We start from the raw sequence: 10,176 nt of genomic DNA, 5'->3' as shown, positions 1-10,176 counted from the left end.
TCTCATTTTCCTTTCTTTTCTTGAGGATAATATAACTCACTAGTCCCACCCACCTCTCTTTGTCTTGTTTTAGCACTTTAGCTCAACAATGATAAGACCTGAGTGATCAAGTGGTGAATGGAAACTACAAAGCTATCATCATCTAAAAATGATTTGATCATCACTCTGTACAAATTATATCTCATTTTCCTTTCTTTTCTTGAGGATAATATAACTCACTAGTCCCACCCACCTCTCTTTGTCTTGTTTTAGCACTTTAGCTCAACAATGATAAGACCTGAGTGATCAAGTGGTGAATGGAAACTACAAAGCTATCATCATCTAAAAATGATTTGATCATCACTCTGTACAAATTATATCTCATTTTCCTTTCTTTTCATGAGGATAATGTAACTCACTAGTCCCACCCACCTCTCTTTGTCTTGCGTGTTTTAGCAATTTAGCTTCAACAATGATAAGACCTGAGTGATCAAGTGGTGAATGGAAACTACAAAGCTATCATCATCTAAAAATGATTTGATCATCACTCTGTACAAATTATATCTCATTTTCCTTTCTTTTCTTGAGGATAATATAACTCACTAGTCCCACCCACCTCTCTTTGTCTTGCGTGTTTTAGCACTTTAGCTCAACAATGATAAGACCCGAGTGATCAAGTGGTGAATGGAAATTACAAAGCTATCTGGGTGTCTGTCATCGTCCAGTGGACCATGAAATTAAGACTTGAGATTTGGACTGATACAAGAAGGAAAGTGGGCAGCAACAGCAACAACAATTTAGTTTTAGCCCAAATCAAAATAAAACAAAACAAACCATAATGCCTATATACTTTTCTGCTCTTGAATACAATAAAGTGAAAATTACATAATTGAATTTGAAACTGTGGTGTGGGTTGATTTGAATAAAACAGTTGACTTGAGACTTGGACTATAAGAATGAAGTTGGGCAAAAATAATATAATAACGCATCATTTTCATAGCAGCAACAAGAAAGAAAGTGTACCAAATAAAATCACCATGCCTAAATACTTTTCCGTTCTTTACCTTGTGCTTCTGGTTGCTCCATTGATTTTGTTGATCAGTGAGTGCTCTGCCTGCATCGACTCAGAGAGGCAAGCCTTACTCAGCTTCAAGCAAGGCTTGGATGTTTATGATCCGAACAACATGCTCTCTTCTTGGAACGTTACTGACTGCTGCAAATGGTACGGAATCGTGTGCGACAACGTAACCGGTCATGTCACGCACCTCCAGCTCGGCGAGGTGTCATTATTATCAGGCAACATCTCTCCTTCCTTGCTCCATCTTAAACATCTTACTCACTTGAACTTGAGCTATGTCGACATTGACGAGGGAGTCCAGATTCCGAGCTTCCTTGGTTCTCTTGTGAGTTTAAAACACCTTGGTCTAGAGGGAACATTTGTGGGAATGATTCCGCCCCAACTAGGAAATCTTTCCAATTTGCATCATCTCAGCATTTTCTCAAGTTATGATCATGCTACTTTATATGCCAACAATCTTGACTGGCTTTCTGGTCTTCAATCACTACAGATTTTAGATATGAGATATGTCAACCTCAGTCAAGCCTCCAATAATTGGGTGTCAGCAGTAAACAGGATGCCTTCCCTCTTAGAGTTACGCTTGCAAGTGTGCCATCTTAATCAAATTCATTTCCCATCTCATCTTCATCTTAATCTCACATCCATTCATGTGCTGGACCTGAGTGGGAACAATCTTGAAAATCCTCCACTTTTTTGCACTTTCCTGAAAAACTCGACCCATCTCCAATCACTTGATTTAGGTTATAATTTCAATTTTCGCTCTACAATTCTTAGCTGCCTCTATACTCTTTCAAATCTTCAGCACTTGACTCTACGTTTCATGGGGTTGCAAGGTGGTATCCCGAGTGCCATCGGCAACCTATCCTCTCTACTTACTCTTGATTTATCACACAATTCTCTACAAGGAAAAATACCCCCATCTCTGGGGAATCTTTGCAATCTGGAGAATCTTGACTTGTCTTGGAATTCTCTACAAGGAAAAATACCCCCATCTCTGGGGAACATGTCCAATCTAGTGAATTTTGATTTATCAAGTAATTCTCTACAGGGAAAAATCCCCCCATCTCTGGGGAATCTTTGCAATCTGGAGAATCTTGACTTGTCAAATAATAAATACAGAGAAAATCTTTCAAATGCATTTCAAAGTTTGTCTGGTTGTCTTTCAAACAGCCTCACCTCCTTAGATATGTCAGACAATTTCTTTGTTGGGGAAATCCCTGATCAAATAGCAGAGTTCAAAAACCTCACCACTCTCTCTCTGGAAAATAACAGTCTTTCTGGACCAATTCCAGCGTCACTCGGGTCTCTCTCAAATTTAGAATCCCTAGAAATTTCATCTAACCATCTACAAGGTGTTGTTTCCGAAGTTCATTTTGCCAATCTCACGAATTTGAAGACAATTTATGGATATGGAAATTCATTGACTCTGAGCGTGACTCCAGACTGGATTCCTCCATTTTCACTTGATATTCTTGATTTGGGTGATTGGAAGTTAGATTCCGAGTTTCCATTGTGGCTTAAATCACAGAAGAATATTAGGCATGTAGGATTGTCCAACACTGGAATATCAGGAATCATTCCGAGTTGGTTTTGGAATTTGTCTTCTCAATTAGACACATTGGTACTCTCTCATAACCATCTACAAGGTTCCATTCCCCATGTTCTTGGTTTTGATATTGTAGACCTGGGTTTCAACAAGTTAACAGGTTCATTACCTCGTATCTCATCCTCCTTACGTTGGTTGGATCTTTCTAGCAACTCTTTTTCCGGGGAAATTTCAGGGCTTTTATGCAATCCTTCAGGAAATGATAGCACGCTGGAAGTACTTCGTCTTGGAGGCAATCGTTTAGATGGAAATATTCCTAATTGCTGGGAGCATTGGTCAGTTTTGACAGTGATAGACTTACATAGTAATTATCTGACCGGTCAGATTCCAAGCTCTATGGGTTCATTGATTTTCTTGGTATCATTGAACCTTGGTAACAACAGGCTCACTGGAGAGATACCGACTGCACTGAAGAATTGTTCAGCTTTAAAAGCACTCAAACTTGGTCAGAATAAGCTTGTTGGAACAATCCCAAGATGGATAGGAAGTCTTAAAGGATTGAGGGTTCTCATTCTTCGTTCAAACAAAGTGAATGGTGATATCCCAGTTGAGATTTGTGTGCTTGATGAGCTCCGAATCCTTGACGTTGCTGATAACAATCTATCCGGGGCCATACCACGGTGTTTACATAACGCATTTGCAGTGACTCCTGCTTACGAAGAAGGTTCGATGGACTACTTCGGAATGGGATTCGGAAGGTACTTCAAGGAGGTCAGAGAAAATGCAGTTATTGTGACAAAAGGGAAGGAAAACGACTACGAAAGCATCCTTGGTCTCGTGACTACCATAGATCTCTCAAGCAACAACTTATCGGGGCGGATCCCAATGGAACTCACGAGCCTTCAAGGATTACGCTTCTTGAATCTCTCCAGAAATCATCTGTGTGGAAGCATTCCGGATAAAATTGGCAACATGACAACATTAGAGTCTCTTGATCTCTCGTGGAATAAATTATCTGGTCGAATTCCTCCGAGCATCACCAATCTAAGCTTCTTGAATTTCTTAAACTTATCTCACAACAACTTCTCCGGAGAAATTCCCAAAAGCACACAATTGCAGAGCTTAGATTCGTCAAGCTTTGATGGAAATCAGTTGCTCTGTGGAGATCCACTGCCCAGGCGATGCAGCGAAGATGATGACAATGCAGTACCACAAAATGAAGATGAAGATGAAGACGAAGACGAAGACGAAGACGAAGAAAAAGAAGAAGAGTATTGGCTCGGAGTCGGAGTCGGATTCGGGGTCGGGTTTCTGGGAATCATTGCTCCGCTGGCATTATCTGGAATATGGAGGCGCGCATACTTTTGGTTCTTCCAAGAGTACCTTTGGTACAATATTTTGGACTGCATAATCAAGATCAAGTACGTCACTGGAATTACTAAACGAGTTTAATTTATGAATTCAAATAGCCTGTGTTGTGTGTGCTAGTTTTCGATGGAATTATGTATAACTGAATGTTTGTTTGTGTGTTGTTTTATTACATTCTAATAGTGTGTTATTTATATTATTTACCTTCTTTTTTTCTTCTGTTTATTTGTTAGGAAATATCTTTGTAACCACGGTTTTCCTCCGCCATAAGTGAGTGCTTATTAATAAAATTTCGTGGTACCGTCCATGTTTTAAAAAAAATGGTGTGTTTCGTCTGTAATTGCATTGTATTAAGTTTATAGTGTCTGCGATATATATGTAACAAATACCCCTCTCAGTTCTGCCATTTGTTTTGAGGGATGAGATACAAATAAGAACTCATAAATGTATGTATTGTTGTATTTTTTTTATCAAACCGATGTATTGTTGCATTTGGTTTTACATGGTCGAGTTTCTATTATTTATTTTAATTTTGTAGCCTATTATAAGACAAATGCAAATAATATACTCTGTACGTATTGGAGTTTCACATAAAATTTACCAAGAATAAAAAAAACGATAAAGATTAGAGCATTCTCGATAGAGAAAAACCTAAAAATATTCGAATTGTTTCGTTGTTGAAGAGAGATTCATGGTTGTTCGTGGTATTTGCATCTTATGTCACAAATTGGCAATTCAATTGCAAATAAGTCACACGCAAAAAAATTAGAAAGTTTTAGAGGAAGATGAAGTGATTTTTAATGAGGTATTGTAAAAATTCAGAAGTCATGGGGTAACTAATAAAAAGATTAAATTATGAAAGAGAGTAATTTGAAATTTGCACATGTGACACGAATGTAAATACGTGACACAAATGCAATTTTGACAACTTTGTGACATAGATGCAAAAACCCGACGAATTTGTGACATTGGCGCAAATTTCCAGTTCCTAGCTAGCGGAGTTATTGATCTTCACAAAACGGAAGAAAATTCTCTTTCGATTCATCTCGAAACTTCGAATAAACGTTACTTGGGTTAGTGAGTGTTCATAGAAGAAATTAGGCCTGTGCACGGTCCGGTCCGGTCCAAAACCGGCCAAAAAACCGGACCGGACCGTTCAAAACGGTTCAAAAAAACCCAAACCGGACCGGACCAAAAAACTGTAAAAACCGGACCGGACCGGACCAAAAAACTGTAAAAACCGGACCGGACCGGACCGTTTTAAATCATCCAGACCGGACCGGACCGTTTTAAACCGTTTAGACCGTTTTGAACCATTTAGACCGGACCGGACCGTTTTGGACCGTTGGACCGTTTTGAACCGTTTAACATAATTTTTTTAAAAAAAACCATTAATTTTCCACCAAAACACAAACATATAATCATATTTGGGAGTTAAATACATGCACAAATGCCTAATTTGGCTAATTGGACATCAATTAATATTTTTTTAATTTTTTTTAATTTTTTTTATAAATAAACCGGTCCGGTCCGGTTTAACGGTTTTTTTTTTTTTTAAACCGGACCGGACCGTTTACATTGAGTAAACCGGACCGGGCAAAAAAAACCGTTTTAAACCGGACCGGCGGTTTAAAAATCCCCGGTCCGGTCCGGTTTACGGTTTTTACGGTTTAATTGGAATATTGGTTAGCAAGTTTTTTGTCACTCTATTATTTAGAAACAATTGTGCTTTAATTACATTACAATTTATTAAGAGTTAATGAAAAGTGTAATACACAATTCATATAGCAACGATGCCAACTCACCTAGTAAAATGGGTAAGAAATAAACAAAACCATGAATTTGCAATTAAAATCTCCACGGAAGTTTCTTTGATATTGCAAAATGCAAATATATTTGTCGAGTTTTACCTAATTGCTGTGAATTCATCAATATAATTTAACCCTCTAATTCTTTTTCCTAGACAATTCATGTACATCTTCTTGTGTTTATAAAAGACTAGCTAGCGATAAACACTTACATTTTATATATTGGTTACATACATATACAATTTTGTTATGGAGTTGGTGGCATTAGCTATGAAATGGTTCAATACGTTAAAATTAATATTGGCAATGTTAATGTTGCAACTAATCTTGTCTGGATTGCAAATATTGTCCAGAGTTGTTCTTGTCAACGGGACTTTCGTTTTCGCACTGGTTGTTTACCGTAATTTGGTTGCTGCGATTTGCGTCGCTCCTTTTTCCTTTTACTTTGAGAGGTTCATATTATCTTCAGCCTGTTAATTTTGTTTTTATTTTCATGCCTAATTTTGATTAATTTTCCTTGCAAGAAAGGCGTTTTTGTTGAGAAGGGATATATTTTGTATATTTTGCAGACATCAAGAGAAGAGGTTCAACCGTGCGGTTTGTTTCTGGATATTTTTATGTGCATTTACCGGGTAAGTTCGTATATTACTTCACGCACGAGTATTAAATATATGTCTTGATTTATTTATTAGGATTATTTTACCCGTTGTTCATTTGAGATTTCGTTCAAAAATTGACGAAAGCTATTAGTCAAAAGGGCAACGAGTGTCGGTGATTGTTGATAGAGGTCAATCTAATAGGGTTGAATCTATCACAAACTGTAAAAAAATTAAAAAATTAAAAAAAAAAAAATTTGGAGCTATATCCTTCAAAGTTAAAATATAATTTCCGAGTTTTAATTACTCGAAGGTGCAAATTGTGTTATAAACAAATCTTTGGTCTCTATGATCTTTTAGACATAATAGTTCGTTTATGAAATTTAACATTTAGTTGATTACATATATATTTACATACAATTCGTAAGTAGTAAAACATGTTTTACTATATCATTGGTCAGGATGATGATAATGTCATTGTTGTACTATGGTATCAAATACACCACGGCAACATATGCTTCAAACTTCCTCGCCATGATTCCAATAGTCACTTTTCTCTTCTCCGTTCTCCTCCGGTAATCATCAACAATCCTAATATAAACAAATTATTAAATGACAAAAATAGCTCATGCAAAAATTTAACCATGTGTAGAATGGAGAAACTGAGACTATTTACAAAGGCGGGTAAAGTGAAAATAGCGGGAACGTTGGTGTGTCTCGCCGGAGCTTTGACGAGCAGTCTCTACACGGGAACGTCGTTTCACATAATAAGTCCACGTCATCACCAAAACCATACAAATAATAATTCTCAAATCATTCCCAAAGAATCTCGCGACCATTGGACACGTGGCACTTTGATGTTGATCGGGTGTTGCGTCTCTTATGCATCATGGATGATAGCACAAGTACGTACCAAATATGGCAATTTAATTGTTATGTTATAGGACCAGCCTTGATTTTAATCGGGGAAAATTCTCGTATCCTAGTTTTTTTATGCTCATTTCAAGAATACGGATAATAAAAAAAATCAAGTACCGTTTTTTAAATTGAAAATGGTAAACAATAAAAAAAATTGAAATTGTAAGTATATGATAAAATAAAACGGTAAAATAAATAAATAAATAGACAGCCAGTATTTTACAGGATTACATGTAATTTCTTTGTTTTAATTTCTACAGAGAAAAGGTAAGGATTTTGTGGGTATATAGTTACGCTTTGACACCTTTGTTTTTTCTTTTTTCTTTTTCTGCATTCACTTTATTGAACTATAACTATATATAAATTATGATTATATTTTTTTGTGTATCTATATTTTATTGCAGGCAAAATTACTACAAGTATTTCCATTTAAATATTGGGGAACAATGTTGGAATGTATCGTAATGTCGTTGCAATCAATCGTTTTTGGCCTATGTTTTGACAGAAGTCCATCTGCCTGGAAATTGGCTCTTGATTTTGAACTACTTACTATACTTTACTCGGTAAGTACCATCATATTTGTCGAATTAAAATTAACATTAAGCTTCGATGAAAAATTCATATATTATTAATTGCATTGTTTATCTATATTAATTCTATTTTTTTAGTCAATTATTTTTAATAATTTGACTGATTTCAACCTTAGGATCTCTTCAATCTTCATATGGAAGAAAATAGTGTATATTCACAAACTTTATATTTCTAATAATCTAATAACGTTTGCTTGATAGATAATCAACATTTTAATGATGGACCAAATACTCTTGTAATAATTTGTTATTATCCGTTATCCATAGGAATTATCACTACTATAAAAAAAAAAAAAAAAGCCTTTAGAAGCGATAAAAGTCGCTTCTAAAAGTAAAAAAGTCTCTAAATGACCTTTAGAAGTCTTTAGAAGCTACAAAGTCGCTTCTAAAGGTTCGCTTTTAAAGGTCAATCGCTTCTAAAAACTAGAAGCGACACTTTTAGAAGCGACATGTCGCCTTTAGGATCGATTCTAAGTCCAAAAAATTGGCGCCGGAAATGGCTCTCGCGAAATGACGGGAAGCATTTAGAAGTGACAATTGGATTCCCGCCAAAAATTTCAGGAGCTTAAAAGCGACAAGTCGCTTCTAATTGATGGAAAAAATATGAATTTTGACTCTTTCAATACAGCTTGTTTGGATTTTCGTTGACTATACTGGAAGCGATTAGTTGCTTCTAATTAGAAAATGTCGCTTCTAAAAAGTATTTGTCATTTTTAAAAGTAGTTTTTGTAATAGTGTAGGCAATGTTAAATTTCAGTGAAATAAAGCCAACTATACACAAGTAGGTGTTCTTATAATTATTAATTAATATGTGAATTATTTGATAGGGGGCTTTATCTTCAGCTACAACAATATGTGTACTATTATGGGCAGTGTCAAAAGAAGGTCCAAGTTATCCTCTAATGTTCAACGCAGTTTCCATTATTTTCACTGCATTATTGGAAGCACTCATTCTTGGTCAACCAATCAGTACCGGAATGTAAGTTATATATATATATATATATATATATATATATATATATATATGTATGTATATATATATATATGTGTGTGTATATGTTTTTGTATTTCTAAATATATAGATTTCATTTTGTAATAACACTAAATTTATATGCAATGCAGTTTGATTGGCATGGGATTGATCATAATTGGATTGTACTCATTTCTGTGGGCGAAAAGGATAGAGGCCAAGACCGCTTTGCAACAAACAAATTTGAGTCAAGATCTCACACAATCAAGGTCGATTCGCACAGATAATAATAATGTAGATAGTGATCATATTTGACCGGATTGATCTCTATAATAGTTTCTGAAAAATCATTCCATAATTAGTTATTGGATTGGTTTAGGAACTGATTAAATGTACACGTTAATTAGCCAGTTTCAGTGTCATACATAGTATTACTAGAATAATCGTTTTAGTGTTTGTTGAAAAATATGATCCTACTAGGTCGTTCACATTGTTATGAAGCTGTTAAGAAGCCAAGCCATTCGAGCTTCTTAGTTTTGATCAGTGTTTTAAATACTAGACATTCAACATCTGGATAAAAATAAAATTGTATATATACCAAATCGTTGTATAAAAAAAACCGATGGTATATTATTGGTATACCAATTTTTGTAAGCAAAAACCGATTTATACTGATTTTGAAGAGAAAAATAAAAGGTAAACAAATAACCCACCAACAAAAGAAATGTAAAAAAAAAAAAAAAACGAAGTTTCTACTTACAAAGATTGATATGATTTGTATTTCCATTTTCAATTTGAAGAATTGGAACGTGACTTCAACTAGGAAACATTCAAGAATTGTGTACCTCTAGTTTTCTTCTATACTAGACCTAAGGCCCACAAATATATTTTATAGATGCAATAATACATGCAATCACTAGACAACTTCAGTGTCATCTGAATTTTAATTCTAGACTATCTATATCTATATTCTATACATCATCATAAAATTTGCTTTCATTGTAATATTTAGCTAATTTAATAGGATATTCGGTGATGTAATTAAAAAAAAAGCTAATATTTATTTATTGAATAAGTCAAAGTCAAACACGTCAATGAATACACGGGATTAGTCATGAACCGTTCAAAATTTGAAAATAAATTTGGGAAAAAAAAAAAGAAATTTGTTTATTTGATATTATGTGTGTGAATCCGGTAATGCAATAAATGCACAAAAAATTTACCATAATTAACAGAAATTAACAAATCAGCAGAGATTAACAAAAATTTACACTGTATTTGCTTACACGGCTATAATGTTCATTAAAGAAATAAACGCTCAAT

The 10,176-nt window shown here is 34.9% G+C and overlaps 2 protein-coding genes across 2 annotated transcripts; both read left to right on the top strand.

The window, feature by feature from the left end:
* The first annotated feature begins 897 nt into the window (after window positions 1-897).
* LOC149380506 (receptor-like protein EIX2) lies at window positions 898-4,292 on the top strand. The gene has a single exon (XM_089602864.1). It carries the CDS (start codon window positions 936-938, stop codon window positions 4,053-4,055), a length of 3,120 nt encoding a protein of 1,039 aa, XP_089458990.1. The 5' UTR covers window positions 898-935; the 3' UTR covers window positions 4,056-4,292.
* Window positions 4,293-6,085: 1,793 nt separating this feature from the next.
* Window positions 6,086-9,168, top strand: LOC149380505 (WAT1-related protein At5g64700-like). The gene is made up of 7 exons (XM_089604165.1): window positions 6,086-6,231; window positions 6,349-6,411; window positions 6,837-6,950; window positions 7,028-7,280; window positions 7,698-7,856; window positions 8,711-8,862; window positions 9,006-9,168. Exons 1-7 carry the CDS (start codon window positions 6,086-6,088, stop codon window positions 9,166-9,168), a joined length of 1,050 nt encoding a protein of 349 aa, XP_089460291.1.
* The last annotated feature ends 1,008 nt before the right edge of the window (window positions 9,169-10,176 follow it).

The sequence above is a fragment of the Urtica dioica genome, chromosome 12, assembly GCF_054948205.1.
Source record: "Urtica dioica subsp. dioica isolate 48M chromosome 12, U.dioica_male_clone48M_v1_H2, whole genome shotgun sequence".
Lineage (NCBI taxonomy): Eukaryota > Viridiplantae > Streptophyta > Magnoliopsida > Rosales > Urticaceae > Urtica > Urtica dioica.
Note: the sequence above shows the minus strand (reverse complement) of the source record. Positions and strands in the feature narration are given on the sequence as shown.

Bases quoted from the DNA above. Each gene is read 5' to 3' on its own strand.
- LOC149380506 (XM_089602864.1), top strand. From the start codon at position 936: ATGAAGTTGGGCAAAAATAATATAATAACGCATCATTTTCATAGCAGC.
- LOC149380505 (XM_089604165.1), top strand. From the start codon at position 6,086: ATGTTAATGTTGCAACTAATCTTGTCTGGATTGCAAATATTGTCCAGA. The intron at 6,412-6,836 runs GTAAGTTCGTAT...ATCATTGGTCAG, and splicing joins TTTTTATGTGCATTTACCGG to GATGATGATAATGTCATTGT. The intron at 6,951-7,027 runs GTAATCATCAAC...AACCATGTGTAG, and splicing joins CTCTTCTCCGTTCTCCTCCG to AATGGAGAAACTGAGACTAT.